Genomic DNA, 16,325 nt, shown 5'->3' with positions numbered 1-16,325 from the left:
ATAGCTGATGGGATGGAACAATCTCTGCTCAGAATGGCCAGTGGAGATGGCTCTTCCTTATGCTTTCCCTAGCAAGGCAGGAGCCAGACTGTGACCACAGTTATACAGTGTCTGTTTTATGGGATATAAGGTTACAAGTAGTCCACCTGCCCTGACTGAGGTTTCTAAAACTCTAATAACTGTCTTCTGTCAGTTAAAAGATGTGATTTAGGCAGACACTTTCTACTTACTGCATTGAAACTTTTTTTAGAGTAGCTAATAAAATATACCTTTTTTTTTTTTTTTTAAATAACTGCTGATATACAAGTTTCCACTCATTTCATTCCCACAGGCTAGGAACAAAAAAGACAAAGCAGTACAACTGTATGCTATAGAGGTTATTTACTTTATGTACTTTAGACTATATTGGATTTCTAGCTTAGGTGTGCCAAACCTTGGAACCTAGATGTTGTATATAATTGAGGGAAAGAGATAGTTACAGCATGTCTAAGTTCGTAGCTTATATTATCTGAAGAACAGTAGTGTGAAAGATGTTAAGAACTGTTGGTAGTATGTCCATTAGTGAAACTGCACATATTATACCCAGGGCTGTAGCAAATGGCTGAAAAACTGTATAAGAAATTTTCTAATTCTGTTAGATAATGCACTTACAAAAGTCAGACTTTTTATGTGTTTGGAGAAATGAAACATTCGTATCCACGCGGTACAAACTCAGGAATTCCAGTACTTAAATGCAAATATATTCATAATCTGGGAGGTTTTGCTTTCCTTTGTATACTTTAGTTGAAATGAACAGGCATTAAAAATTTTTCTATAAAGTAAGGCTTTTAAAATAAGATTGGTTTCTCAAATTGGTATAGTTCAAGCTACAGCAATTTATTTATTAAATACGTGTTTAAAGTTAAATTCAGTTATTCCCATTGACTTCAAGGGCACAACTCGTATGTTCAGGTGTAAGCAAATGTTTAACAACTTTGCTTGATCAGAGCCATCGATGGCTAGATTGGAAGATAGGAGGTCTTGATTCAGGCATCAGATCTTAAGGAATTTAAAATTTATCCTTTGACAGATAAATAACCCGAGAAGTTAAAACACTGAAGCATGCCAGTATAAAACCTAGAGCTTGCTGCTTCATTGCTAGAAGCAATTTGTTTTGCTGTTTTGCTTTCAGCTTATGTATTATTTCAGAGCTGATCAAAAGAATTGGTAGCAAAGTGTGAAATAAATTGTACTTCTAAATAAATCGATTTAACATTCCTTGGTGCTTTAAGTGATTTTAGTAATATTAATATTTAAAATATTTCTGTCTGAAATCTTTTTATGACTACATATAGCAGTAATGGCCACCATTTCATTCTGCTTTTTTTCATATTATAATATTACATAGTAAACATTGTAAAAATACTATCTCTTAGCACTGAAATGGATGCAAAGGATTTCAAGTGTCTATTTGCATGTAAATGACTCAAATTTTATTCAGTCAATAAAAACAGTCTATTAATCCATTTACTACATTTCTTACATGGGTTAAAACTTGAAGAATATGAGATTTTCAGCTGAATGAGAACTTTTCCTTAACTTCCACATAGGTAACCAGAAAATTAATGGTTTTTAACTGACTTAAATTTTGTGTATACCTTCCTAGTTTACCTTTGCAGTTTTTTCTGTTGTGTTATATAAATTTAAGGGTGTGCTCGTTTGGTTTTAGCTAGGAAAACTTTGTGTAATTAAAAATATCTGTTCATGGGTGGACTAAAGATATTAATAAGCATGAAGCAGAATATTTATAGGTGCTTTGTCTAAGAAGTAATGGGCATTTAAGCATGCACATGCATATAGTATGATATTAATGTCTTAGGAGGCTACAGCAATCTGACAGCCAGGTACACTCATGGAGACACAACAGTGTGATAAAAGCAGCCCAGACATCTGGATCACGGTGCTGCGATACAAAAACATTTCTGATCAATTCACATTATTGCACTTACCCAAATTTCCAGTCTTGTCCACCCCTTTCGCCTTGTTTCTTTCTCCGCCTCTGCCTTTGTCTTTTATGTACTTGTGGAATCTCATTTTTCCTTTACAAGTCACCTCCATCTGCTTATGTGTCAGAGTGGCCCTTGTGCCACACATCACATTGAGGAATTCTCAAGATGAAGGGCTGTATTCACATCACTACTTCTGTCTCAGCACTGTTTCATGCTTGTCACTGCTCAGCACTCAGCGCCACACTGCCTTGTTTTGTCAATAACCATTTATTTGTTGCTGGAATAGTAGCAACCATTACATCTGACCTCCCTGTTTCATCAATTATGGATAGATTATTGGATGTGAACATCTGCAAAAGCTTGCTGTTGAACTTACCTCCTGGCTGGGATTAGATAAAGTATTAAACTGTTGTTTATTGTCAGGCCAAAACTCTACTGGGAAGCCAGGGAATTCCAAGACTAGCAGACTCCCATCAGCAAGCACCAAAAATTGTTTAGTATTGCCACCGTTTCCCATAAGATCGTAGCCATTTATTATTTACACTTATTACTAGTTGTTATAACATACTTGATAAAAGCTCTTGGCAGGCACAGTGTTTCCAGCTATTGTCACATCTGTCAGGATGGAAAGGATACATAAACTGTTTTTTCCTCTTATATTGCTGTTAAAGGGTAACAGATGAAGCTTCTTCACTCCAGACTGCTAAGCCATGCTTTATTTTGAAGAAATATGTCAACAATGGCTGGTTTGGAAAACATTATATTCCTGTACTAAATAAAGATTGCAACAGCCTTTACTAGAGTAATGTCCCTTGCAGTAAAGATTTCAAATTTTACAATAATAACAAACAGAAATATTTGGTTTTGATTTTTGCATAGGGTTTTGCTCTGAAGGACCTGGCTGATTTTTTAAATTTTTTTATTTCTTTTAATAAAACCCTTTATGAGGTATAGTAAATAATGAAATGATGACTGCATTCCTACAAAGCTGTAGGATTCGAGAATCAGAATTAATATAATTGTTAGTGGCACAGAAAGCCAGAATTAAGAACAGTAATACAGAAGCTAATACAGAAGAAATGAGGATGGGAACAAAAGTTAACATTTATTCAATCATCTGCACATTTTATCTTCTTTAAGTTTCCTGTGCAGCAAAATGAAGCATACAGGGTGAACTCCTGACTTCGTGGAAGCCAACAGTTTCGAAATTACTCTGGGGAAAGGAGCTTTTTCAATTAGTTACTTGTATTTACATATGAGCCATTCAGAATCAAAGTAAAATGTACATACTCTGAATATTATGCAAAGCATACAAGTAAGATTTGACATAGGCAAAGAACCCTAGGTCTTATCTTGATAGACTGTTAAGGAATGAGTGAAATGTTTGTCTTCCCTTCTCTAATCCTTCAAACAGATGCAGACACTAGTAACCTGAGGCATGGATTGCCATGCAAGTTTATAGAGCATTGAGGTAAACATTGCACTTGATAGCCAAGTATAACAGGGGAGGGAAGTGTGAACTGGATAGAGCAGTTACCCCTCGTGGAGCGTGTCAACCGAGCAACACCTTAGTGGTAGCCATGTCCTAGCAAGGGCCTGTGGAAGGTCTTGAACTCCGCTTTGACGTTTGACTTGATCACACTTCTGGGTGGATTCTTTTACATCCCTCCTCATCTCCCTGTCTCTGATTCCTTTGCTTCAAGATGCTTGCTTATGCTATGCATTATCCAAATACCCACCTTAAAGTCCCTGGAACAGCAGTTCTGGAACAGAACAGATTGGCCAATTCCAGACAAATTCTGTCTCTGTAGGAACAGTGACAACGTTTGTACACTTCTGGTTTAATTTTTTTCCATTTGTTTATCAACACAGTGCAGTCCAGTGTAATTGAATATAGCTAAGGGCAAGGACGCTTAGGGACATGGTTTAGCAGTGGACTTGGCAGTGCTACATTAATGATTGAATTCAGTGATCTTAAAGATCTTTTCCAACCTGAACAATTCTGTGATTCTAAGGAGTTAGCATTCACATTTACAGAATTTGAGTTGCTGAATTTCAGTTGTGGCAAAAGAGGAAGAAATAACAGTTCTGGCAAATCAGGGACTACTCCCTCTTTCCTTCAGCATGGCACCCAGTTTCAGTATCCCTTAACTGTGAGCACGCAGAGTGCTGGACTACTACTACCCTGGATGCTCACTATGCCTGAATACATTCAGCATTTAACAAGGTGCGGCCTGCCATTCAGTTGACAGTGGTGTATTATTTTCCTGGGATCAATGAGCTCTGCTCACATGTAATCAATACATTACATGAACAGTAAGATTTTCTTATTGCTATCCAACCTCTCTCACACTGTGTTTTGGCCACAATAAAAATGCATGTGGGTTTGTGTTGTGAAACTCTTTTCGACCTTACTCAGGATGTCCACAGGCATGTAGCCACTCAAATTATGGTAATAAAGACCGCACTTTTAGGCATTTTTAAATATGCATTTCTTGGGGAGCTGTGGGGGAGAGTTCACTGAACTGCTAAATGCCTATGCATACAATTCTATTGTCTTTTATTTTCACTGGGCTATATCAAAGTGATTATTTAGTGACTGTCAGTTACATGTTTTTTCTGAAAGATTTAAGAGGTACTAAGTGGTACGAGGCCAGCAGTCTCACTCAATTGCATTGTCTGTCTACCAGCACCTATTGTTGGCTTCAGGAAAATATTGTCAGATGCTGCTAGCCAGGCAGGGCCTTAGCCTGTTACTGCAGCACCTGTCAAAAATCATTAGCTACTGATCTCTTTGACTAATGTTCCAGTTGATTGTCTGATTCATGTTCAAGATCTGTAAATGAGGCAGAAGCATCTTTACTGCTCACCAGCTGTGAAATGGCTAAACACAGCTAGATATTTTCAGAAATCAAAATAAATGTATTTTCAATAAAGTTTGACAACAATATCAAGTGCAAAGCTGAGAGCAGGACTGTTATTTTTGTGGGGTTTAAAGTTAGAGTATTATGAATCAATATTATCCCATCTTGTTTTTTTCAGAGTAATGTATTTTACCAAAATAGTGAAATACTGGTAGTAGCATTAATCTTGTGTTGAGTTGGATAGACATTCTTTATTCTACATAAATTCATACCTTTGATTTTTACTCTTTTGTCCCTTATCCCCAGATGTATTAATGTTTAGCATAGCCTGTGTCCTTTTGTCAGAGTCCTCCGTGTATGCTAATGAGGTGTGTGCATGGTTTTATTTACATATAAAAGTAATACAGGTATGACAACAATAAAAATCAAGGGTGGGATTTTGGGGAGGGGGAGTCCAGGGGCAGAGGGGCTTGTGTATCTGTCTTATATTAATGGAATAACCCCAGAAGGGTCATGCTGGCATAATGCTGAGATAACTGAGAAGCAAATCTGGGCCTGAGATCAGACTAATATTTTTTCCTGGCAAAGGAGGTAAGCATGAAATTCACCACTATCTAGAGAATTAGTGCAAGAACTATATATACCACAAATAGGCTCTAGTTTGAGGATTTAAGCAGAGCTTGTAATTTTATTTTTACACTTTAACTACTTGTAGCCACAACAGACTTACAAAGACCCAGGAAGAGGGCTGATTTTGTAAACAGATGCTCTCACAGCAGCTATCCCCCTTCCAGGTTCACCTGCATCCAAGCTTTCAGGGAAATTGTACAATGCATCCTGATTTTTTTAATTTCTAATTTGGATCCATAAATACTTTTCTTTTTTTCTGCAACACCAAAATCATAGTGGATGGCGTGTGGGACTGTTGTCTGTAATGTGGGACACAAAGTTGAAGTCTTCATCCTGTCACCTTCCCACATCCTGCACAAATGAGAACAAGTGATTGATCACTGTTGATTTCTGTATTAGACTTTGGTTTTTATTTTATTTGTTTTTTTAAACCAGTATTTCCACTGCAGACCCACAGAAGTAGGAGGTTTGAGGCAGTGTGCTGGGTCACATAGAGCCAAAAACTAATTCATGACCAGAATCAATGTAGTTTTTATAATTTTTATTTTGTTAAACTTACCTTTTCATTTTTTAGAGGTAGAAAGAACTGTACTTTATTGTAATCTGTTCAACTGCATATACAGTGATCTTTTTCCACTAGGTAGTTTTCCCACTAGAGTATCAAGCTGTCTGTGAAACAGGATGGAAATTGTGTAATGGAGCCTAGCATGATCAGGATAAATTATCGCAACAGTTTCCTTCCTCAGAAGTCTTCATACATTGCAAATCTAAAAACCAAAAACAAAACCAAACTAACAACAAAAAAACCAAGACACTTTGCCCCTTCAGTAACCTTAAGTCTCTGAAAACTTTGTGAGTTTTAAGGAGGAAATTCATGTAATACACAAACCCACTCTTTTTAATGGACATTGCCAGTGTAGATTCCCATGGTAGTCCCGTTGAATATCTCTTCTTCACACATTTTTATTTTTGTTTCCTTAACGTGAAAAATATTACCATGATGACATTTTAACGCACAATATTTATCATAGAATACTGAAGCAGAAGCATGTTAACGAGACTTTCGTTTTGTTGTCTAAAACAATTTTTGCACCCTTTTTGTTTGTGTAATGGCAGCTGTATTCTCTAAGACCAAAAATGCAGCAAACCTGCGTATTTGTGTAGGAGTTTTCAGCATTAATTATTGACATGTTCCACCTCTTCCTTGGATGTCACTGTCCTCTGCACACAGTGGCCAAAATAGATATGAAAGACCCTTTTCTGGCTATTCTTCTGTCTAAAAGTAGAAAAACTTGCAAGGGAGCTTGTAATTTCCATTAGATCCAAATGGTATGTGTTCCCAATATTTATCCACATATCAGAGAGCTCATAGATGACTGGCCCAGCCATGCCCACTCGATACTCTTGCCACTTGCCTATCTTCTCTTACATGGCATTCACAGGAACCCAGTTAGGTAGACTGGTGGTTCATATCCTGTGAAAATAAACAGGAAAGTTTTCATGTCCATTTGTTGTTTTCAGGCTGCTTATAGATTCTGGCAAACATCACTGTGTCAATTCCGCTTGATTTGCCAGCATGCAAGCTTTATAATTTTGTATTTTAAATAAAAATTAAAACTGCTATAATTGCAAGAGACTTTGGGTGACATCCTCTAATACTTACTTTTATTCCAGTGTTTTATCCCACCCTACCCCCTCTTCTCTTTCTCTCCTGAATGTTGAAGGTAAGGCATGCACCATAGGTGAGGAGGCTTCTCTTTGCTTCCTCCACATAAATGGTACTGGGTGATTGTAACATACAGAGGCACTACACAGCTCCTTTCCATAAAGAATGTGCCCCTACATAGTATTTAAAGCTGGAGGAGTTATTTAAATAATATATTCAAGGCCTAAAGAATGTACTTTCTATTGTAATTTATCCATGTTTCCTCCCTTTCATGTAGCTTATTTAATTATTGTTATTTCATTATTATTTAGAATAAAGCATCTGATTTGCATAGTATAGTAGTAACCTGGGATGAAGATGAGCACTTTTCATAACTAGGAAAACGAGTGGCTTACTTGCTTTCGAACTTCTTTCTAGCAGCTGGTGCAGAGGTGCAGTGAACCAACTTTTTACTTGAACTACACTGTCTGTGGTTTTTCCTTGGTTGTATCTGTAATTTTTAGACTTTGTGGCATCTTTGATAGAAAAAAAAGTATAGCAGCCTAAGCCTTAGGTGCCTAAGTAACCTTTCTGTGCTAGGTAGTAACCACTAGAGGCCCAGTGTCCTAGTTTAATGTTGCAGAGGCCAGTTTAGAGTGATTTAAGTCCAGTACATAAAATTTTAGAAGCCTTCTGACACTCTTATGGCAGGTTTTCTGATATGGGGCATGATTGTCACAACAAATGTTGAAGGTCCTCTGAGTTAAATTCAAAACCAGGAGCTGTTTCTGGGACACTTATGTGCATTTCTGTTACCATCCTGGATTGTTAGAAGGACACCAACTTTGAGTATGCATTCTGTTTAGGGCGAGTTCAACACTGATGTGACGACTTCCTAACTGAGGTACCTTTATACTTTTTTTGTCATATCTTATGCATTGATAACTCAATTGACAATGACCTTCAAGTATAGGATGCAATGGTGATATACATGTGAATGTAACTTGATGAGAAAGTACTTGAGGGATGATAAATCGTGCAGTGCACACTAATAAATGTTACTTTGTGTGCACACGGAGCTTATGTAACTATAAAGGCCTTGTCCAGGAATACAAGAGATTTACTCCCACATGGAGTAAAACTCTTTCAAGAACTAGGTAATGTGAGTAGCGGAAACAGTGACGGAAGTGGTGGCATCCATAGTATTAGCACACACGGATTGTCTTCTTTTGAACCCTGCACTTTGTCAATGAGAGAGGATGCAGTCTTAATAGAAAATGCCCTATCTTTTGCCTCAGTACAAATACACAACTTGGGGCATGCAGGATACTGTTGTATGTCCCTGGGCATCTCCCATCCCCCCTTCAGAGCTGGTAAATGACATTCACTACTCCTTTCTTGGAAATGTGCAAAAAGGATTTCCATAGATAGTCTTTGGAGATTTCTTGTTTTCTCATGTGTGTAATAGGTTGGGTCAAGCAACAAAGTGGAGAGAGGAAAGAATAAGATTTAATTTTATATGCACTCTCCCATCATCACCATTGGAAAAAAAGGGTTGAAAAGAGAAATTTTGTGATACAGGTGATGTCAATGTTAAATTAAATTGAGGTCATATGGTTTTATGCAGCAGCTGTAAGCCTTCAGTTATGGGAGGGGTCATGATGATAGATTACATTCCATATGAATGTTAACAAATTGCTTGTGTGCGTGAATAATTAGTCATAAAAATAGCAACATTATCTACAGTATTTTAAGCCAACATAGATTAAATATATAACCTATAATTTATTCACTTTTGGGGCATCTGAATTTTATTAAGTTGTCATGGTGGATTTAAAGAAAGAAAAATAATACTAAGTTGTATCTCAGCATATCATTCTAAAACACTATGAATGCAAAGGATACTGTCTTAAGGTATTGATTATCAGAAATTCATAAAAGTACAGCCTCTTAAAATCTTTTCGATTATGGATAAGGAAATTTATATTGCAAATCAGGTAATATGTCTTTGGTTTTTGCAAAGTGCCAAAATGCAGGGATTTAAATGCAAGTTATATCTTTTTAATTTCTAATTATTGAGTAGTTTCAAACAACTATAAGTAGTGATCAAAAACCCAGTCCCATTACAGCTAATTAAAGAAGGAATGTACAAGTGTGAAAACTGATTTTGTGTTTCATATGGACACAGAGACTGTCAAAAAAAAAAAAGAGTAGAAATTCTTAGCACTGTATTTTTTTATTATTATTTTTTATTTTCCTGTTTCACAGATTTTGAACACATCTGTAAAAATCTTCACAGCACTTTGTGATTCTGCTGGCCTAGGCAGAGCACATGCAGCTATAGCCAAGATCCTGGTAAGGTAGGTTAGCCCATCCTTGTCTGACTGTCAGTGCAGATTCATTCAACTGTGAAAGACTTAAATTGTTAGAGGTCTGTCGCTTCCCATTACTGGCTGCTTAAATTTTAAGCAGTGCCCTTCTTGCAGTAAGTGACCCTTTCATCGAAAGTTATTTTAAACTGGTACACATTTTTTAAAGTGTATGGTCCAAGCTTTTCTTTACCTGTAAACTATAATATGTCCTCTTTTCCCACATTTTGGGAGCTTTTTGAATTTATTCTTTCTCCCACAAGTTTGAGAGGGACTTTAGTGGAAAATAGAAATCCAGGTATATTTTCAAGGTTAAAAACCACAGAAAACCTGGAAGAATGTAGCAAGCTTTAGTAGGTCTCTCAGTGTAATCTTTTCTGAACTGTAGGTTTCTATTTATTGCACTCACTTCTTCTGTGGAGGCATTTCTGGTTTGTGCACGTGTAACTAAATGTAAATTTGTTGGAAATAAGATGCTTGTCTTCAATGTTTTTGTTTCAGCATCTGGCATTAAAATCGTCTTCCAGGTGAATTAGTTTGAAACTACTTCAACTTCTTACACAAATAATTTTGACATAAATACATAAATTTTGACATAGTCTAATGCAATTATCATATGAAGTAGGAAAAAAAGAGATTAAAGTGAAGGTTGCAGCTTCTCCTTGGTTCATCCTATGTTTGGGGACTTCAGTCCACACGATCCATGATAAAGCTTGCCAAATTTTTTATGGAAGAGGACTTGTCACCAGGTTTATTTCAGTGTGTGGAGCAAATTCTCCTGTTTGAGTTAGATCCCTTGCCTTTTGGCCTTTCAGAGCATATAGGGACCAGCCACAATCATAATTCTCTTCAGCTCTCAGATACATAATTCATGGCTACTCATATTCTGAGCATCCTAAATAAGCACGTGGGATAAGATGTTTAAAAAGCCACAGAACAGACTTAGAATACCAGGTCCCATTTTCAAAACTGTCGTAAGCCTAACTGAGAAAAATGTAGTTGCTAGGACACCAGCTGTTACAATGAGTGACTTGCAATGAGTGTAAAGGTGTCTGAGCTCTCAATAGCATTCATAGGTTCCTTGTATTCACAAAAAGCAGCAGTCTGAGTAGAGGGTAGCCTAAGATAGTCAAGAGGACATTCCTAGAAAATTGTGTATATTAATTTCTTCTCTCTGTGATTTAGGCATTTTGGAAAAAGAACACATACATTTGTTTACTCAGAAGTTACAGGGCTGGAGATCCTTCTGAAGTGAAGTTGCTAAACCCTTCATCTGAAAGACCATGCCAGTGCAAATTCTTTTCTTAAAAGCAGAGCTAAAGGAGGAGTGGCTAGTCATTTTCTTCTGTGTCAGATCTGTACTCCACGCCTTCTGGGAGCATTCTCTAGCTATCTGGGAATAGACAGTCTCACTTCTTTCCAGTTGTTGCAATTTAAAAAAGAGGAAAATCAGTAGGTAAGCAGAAATGAAAGGGGAAACAAAGAGCAATAAGACTCCCCAGTTTAGTATTTAAGGCATTCTTCTAGAAGAGGAACATTCTGATTGATTCAAGGAAAGGAGGAACTTGCTTTCGTATCTAGGATCAGGGATTTAACTGCTAATCTATTGCACAGGTAAAGACACCCTTCTTCTGGAAAATGGCTGCTGTGGTATTTTTTATAAAACCCATCTGGTAGTTATTCCCTAAGAGTGTTAACCAAATTAAACACCTTATATATGTGCCTGCTTTGAAAAGCTTTAGGTGCATGATAGGCATAAACTGCTCAGCCCTGTAAAACATCATGATTCTCAGCACCTTCCAGTCATTTGAGAAACTTTTATGTAGGAAGGTCTGGGCACCTATGTATCATAGAATCATGGAATACTTTTCGTTGGAAGTCATAATTAAGAGGTGCAGGAAGAGAGGTTACCAGTGAAGACTGAGGCAAAAAAGTTGTTGAGTACCTCAGCCATCTCTCTGTCCGTTGTTACCAGTTTTCCAGTCTTATTCATTTGGTGGGGTGGTATGCTTTCCTTGGCCTTCCTTTCCTGGCTTACATACCTGTAGAAGCTCCTGTTATTCTTTGCAACCTTTGCCAAGTTCAGCTCCAGCCATGCCTTGGCCCTCCTAACCCCTACATAACCAGGCAGTGTCTCTATACTCTTCCCAGGATACCTGTCCCTGCTTCCACTGCCTGTGCATTTCCTTCTTCCTCTTTAGTTTGACCAGCAAGTCTCCACTCATCCATGCCAGTCTCTTGCCTTCCTTTCCTGATTCCATACACCTGGGGATTGAGAGCTCTTGCACTCTATGGAAAGCATCCTTAAAGATCTGCCAGCTCTGTTCTGCTCCCTTGTCCCTGAGGGCATTTTCCCTCAAAGTTCTAAAAATAGGGGTCCTATTGATTAACTCCTTGAAGAGCTGGAATTTTGCTTTCATAAAATTCGGGATCCCAACTTTACTTTTTGCCTGACCCATATCCCTCAGGACTGTGAATTCTTCTACCAGTGCATGATCACTCCAGGCCAGGCTGCCCCCAGTCTTGACATCACCTGTAAGCTCACTTGTGTTGGTGACTATTGGGTCCAGTATCATGTTCCCTCTGGTAGGGCTCTCTGTTACCCGGCTTAAGAAGTTATCCTGAGTGCATTCCAGGAGTCTCCTGGATTGCCTACAGCTCGCCATGCCACTTTTCCAGCAGATGTTGGCGTGGTTGAAGTCCCCAGCAGGACGAGCCTGCGAGCGCGATGCCTCCTGTAGCTGGAGTAAGGAGGCTTCATCAATAGGCTCCCCTTGATCGGGCGGCCTGTAATAGACACCAACCACAAAGTTCCCTTTGTTGCCGCTGTCTCTAATTCTTAACCATAGGCTTTCAACCTGCTCGTGGCTGTTCCTCAGACAGCCTTCATTTCTTTACATACCCCTCTGCCCCTCCTTCCTCACCTGTTCCTTTGGAACAGCCTGTAGCCATCAATAGCTGCACTCCAGTCGTGGGATTCACCTCGCCAAGTTTCTGTAATGGCAAGTAGAGCTGGGTCAGAACTGGATTCTGTCATTCAGTTGACCAAAAATTCAACTGTTCTGGATTTATGCTCCAAAAAATCTCAAGTAAGATACAGAAATCTGTTTGTGTACATGGGCCTTACATCTTCTTGAACACTTGAATTCTATGACTGAGAGTCCTAGAGACTTGGGAAGTTTTCATCCATTGTCTTCATGAGGCAATTTTATAGGGAGCTCTCACAGACTGGGAGACACTATGCCATAAAACCTTTTAATTCATTGTTTTAAGTAGAAATAGATAAAATCCATAATTACTTTTACTATTACTATATCACAGGCAGCAAAAAAGCTGAGTAGGCCGTAAAGTATCTCTGACATGAGAAAATAGCATAAGCAACATTTGAATTGGGTGTGTTGAGGGAGCCGGCCAAAGCAAGGCTGCTTTCGATTATCTTTGAAAGGCTGTAGCAACTAGGGGAGGTTCCTGTGGACTTGGAGGTTGCAGACATCACTTCTGTCTTCGAGTGAGAGGACTGAGGAAGTGTCAGGCTAGTCAGCCTCACCTTGATCCCTGAGAAGCTGATGGAGCGAGTAATCCCAGAAGCAATATCCAACATGTTAAGGACGAAAGGGTGATTGGATTTAAGACAGGGAAATGGTGCTTCACCAACTGATACCCTTTTAGATTAAGACAACTGGCTTGGTGGATGAAGGGAAAGCAGTAGATGTTGTTTCCATCAATTTCAGCTGGGCTTCTAACGCTGTCTCCCATAACATCCTCATACACAAGCTGGTAAAATATGGCTTAGATAAACAGACCGTGAGGTAGACTGACGAGCAGCTGAGCTGCTGGCCTTCAAAGGATTGTAAGCAGCAGCATAAAGACCAGTGAGAGGCCAGTCACTAGCGGTGTACTCCGGGATCAATACCGGCACCAATACTGATTAATATCCTCATCAATGACCTGGATGGTGTGACTGAACACACCCTCAGCGTGTTTGCAGGCAATGAAAAAGTGAGGAGGGTTGACCGACCCACCAGGTAGGCGGTTGTGCTGCCATTCAGAAGGACCTCTGCAGGCTGGAGAAATGGGCCGATGGCAGTGCCGTGAAGTTCAGGAAAGGGAAATGCAAAGTCCTGCACCTGGGGAGGGATAAGCCCAGGCTGCAGGCTGACTGGGTGGAAAGGAGCTTGGCGGAGAAGGACCTGGGTTTCCTGGTGGACAGCAAGTTGCTCGTGACACAGCAATGCACACGCATGGCAAGGATGACTGACGGGATCCTGGGCTGCATTAGGCAGAACGTCAGGAGCAGGTTGAGGGAGGTGATCCTTTGCCTCTACTCAGCACTGGTGAGGTCACCCCAGGAGCACTGTGTCCCATTCTGGGCCCCCCAGTATGAGAGAGAGGGACACGGTCGAGTGAGTCCAGTGAAGAGCTGCAAAGATGACTAAGGGGCTGGGAACACCTGCCCCAGGAGGAGAGGCTGAGGGAGCTGGGACTGTTGAGATCACAGTAGAGAAGGCTCAAGGTGGGGTCTTACCAGTACCTCTTAGGCAGCAATAAAGAAGAGGGAACCAGGCTTCTTCTCAGTGGTGTTCAGTGACAGGACGAGAGGCAATGGGCATAAATTGAAATACATGAGATTCTGTTTAAACACAAGAAGAAAAATATTACTGAGAGGGTGAATGCTGGAACAGGTTTTAGTGTCTCTGTCCTTCAAAAGTCACTCAAAACTCTACTGGACACAGGCCTCCTCTAGTTGACCCTAGTCTAAGCAAAGCAAATGGAGATTATCTCCAGAGATCTCTTCCAACCTTAACTATACTGTCGTTCTGTGATCTTTGTCTTAAGCAGTCCTGCTAGACAAAATCCCTTTTGCCATGTAATGGCCTCTAATAGAACATTTTCTGTAACCCAGTATGATGGATATTGCAGGCTAACCTACTTTTCAAAATTCAGAAACAGAATTTTTCATTAACAAAATCATGCTGGTCCAGCTCTATTGGCTCTTCCTTGGAGGAGGAAAGGACATAGAAAAGTGGTTTTAAAAGCCAATGTAAAGAGAGACATTAAAAAAAAAGAAGTTGTAAGCTTCTGTTTACTCTCACAACAAACTTTTGGATATTTACTTATCTAATGTATAGCAAACAAGCAAATTTCTAGAAAGCCTGTTCAGAAAGTAATGGATAAATGCATGAATAATTACTGTTGGTCACAGAATCTCCATGCTCCGCTTGATCACTTCACCTGCATTTTTACCTGATGTAGGCTAAACTTGTGCAAATCATTTAAAATGTGATGGATAATGTCTTTAGAAAGAAAAGATTACTGTTTCCCTAAAATAATGCATTATAACCGTAATATCTGTGAGAATTTGCACTGGTTGCCTTGTGACAGGTTGGAAAAAGTGGCTGAGCCCTCCCAAATTGTTCAGAATTTGCCTATGGCTTTGGAATTTTTTGTGAAATCTTTGCTGCAGATGTTTTCACAGACCATGCAAAACTGAAAATCTCTATCATATGCATTTAGGCATGTCATTTTCCAGAGAAAAATCTGACATAACAGCATCATGTTCTTGACTTATTCTGCCAGTGTCCACCATGGTAATAACTTCTTGTGGACACATGATTTATACATCCAATTCAATCACATGAGCAATCCTATAAAAGGTGCATATTTTCATAAAAGTCTAATAGGGGTAAAAATCTCATAGGGCATTTTAGCATGAAACTGGAAAATGAGTTGCTGTAGATATGTAATCTCTTCTGCTGAAGTCATCATAACTGTTCTGTGGGATCATGAATGGCTATATCTTTAGGAAATTACATTTTATGCATTTAGGAAGGTGATGTCTAAGGAGATAGAAAGTATATGGCTATATAAAATAACATGTAGATTTTTGAAGGAACTATAAAATACTAGCCCTTTGAGGAGGAAAGACCTGTTTATCATCTTACCGGGTCTTGTGCACCATAAAGTGTTCCAGTAATCCTTCTAGCATACTTTAAATATCTCAGGATGTAGTGCTTTTAAAAGTACTTCCTTTGAAAAAATTGTTAAACTGTACCAACCAATTGCTAGTTGGCATAAGTGAGGTTCTAACAGCGAGAAATATCTTTCTGATATGTATCAATTTGATTTCTGTTTGCTTGAAAGAGGTTATATGCCCTAGCAATTTTCTCTTTTCTATATGTGGAGCATAGGTTTTTATGTGAAATATAAAAAATGGCCAAAAATACATCAAAACATTTCTATTAATTCATGAAATTAAGAAAACCTTTTTACATTTTCTCTTGTCACTGATTCCATTTGCTTTATTACTTTCAGCCTCTAGCCCACAAACTTGGTGGCACAATCAACAAACCCCTTAGTGGCTGTTTCATCTCTGCTCTATTTGATTTCTCCACTCTGAGTAAATGATTAAGTTTTCATGCATTGGTTCAACCAAAATCTATGTTCACTCAACCACATCCTTTATTGATTACTTCTACTGCAAACAGTAGGCCAAGTGTGATATACATAATTGGACAGTTGTCAGGGGATGTGGGTGTTAACAGTCCTGTTTTCCCAATTGGAAACTGGAATCACCTTGATACACAAATATTCTGCACTGTTTCATTCTCATTCCTTGGACCAAGGAGTCCTTTTCCTCAGAATATATGTTTTTAACTCTCAAAGGTCTGGTTGAATGGATTTAATGATTATACCATATAATATGCTCTTCAAGTTGCACCTGTGCACTGCATATAGAAAACCAGAAAAACTGGAATTAATATTTGTCTAACACTTTAACCTTGTCCTTTAACTTATATAAATCATATGCTGTATTTCTGTGGGGAAACAT

At 38.7% G+C, this 16,325-nt stretch overlaps 1 protein-coding gene across 1 annotated transcript in view; it reads left to right on the top strand.

Annotated features, from left to right (window-relative positions):
- The window catches only part of TTC29 (tetratricopeptide repeat domain 29), a 213,863-nt gene that overhangs the window by 137,345 nt on the left and 60,193 nt on the right, over window positions 1-16,325 (top strand). Inside the window, exon 9 of the mRNA XM_027807747.2 lies at window positions 9,396-9,487. Within this exon, the coding sequence (XP_027663548.1) occupies window positions 9,396-9,487 (92 nt within the window). The remainder of the gene's footprint in view (window positions 1-9,395; window positions 9,488-16,325) is intronic.

This window comes from Falco cherrug, chromosome 1 (genome assembly GCF_023634085.1).
Source record: "Falco cherrug isolate bFalChe1 chromosome 1, bFalChe1.pri, whole genome shotgun sequence".
In the NCBI taxonomy this organism is placed as follows: domain Eukaryota; kingdom Metazoa; phylum Chordata; class Aves; order Falconiformes; family Falconidae; genus Falco; species Falco cherrug.
The sequence above is the reverse complement of the archived record's forward strand: the minus strand, read 5'-3'. Positions and strand labels throughout refer to the sequence as shown.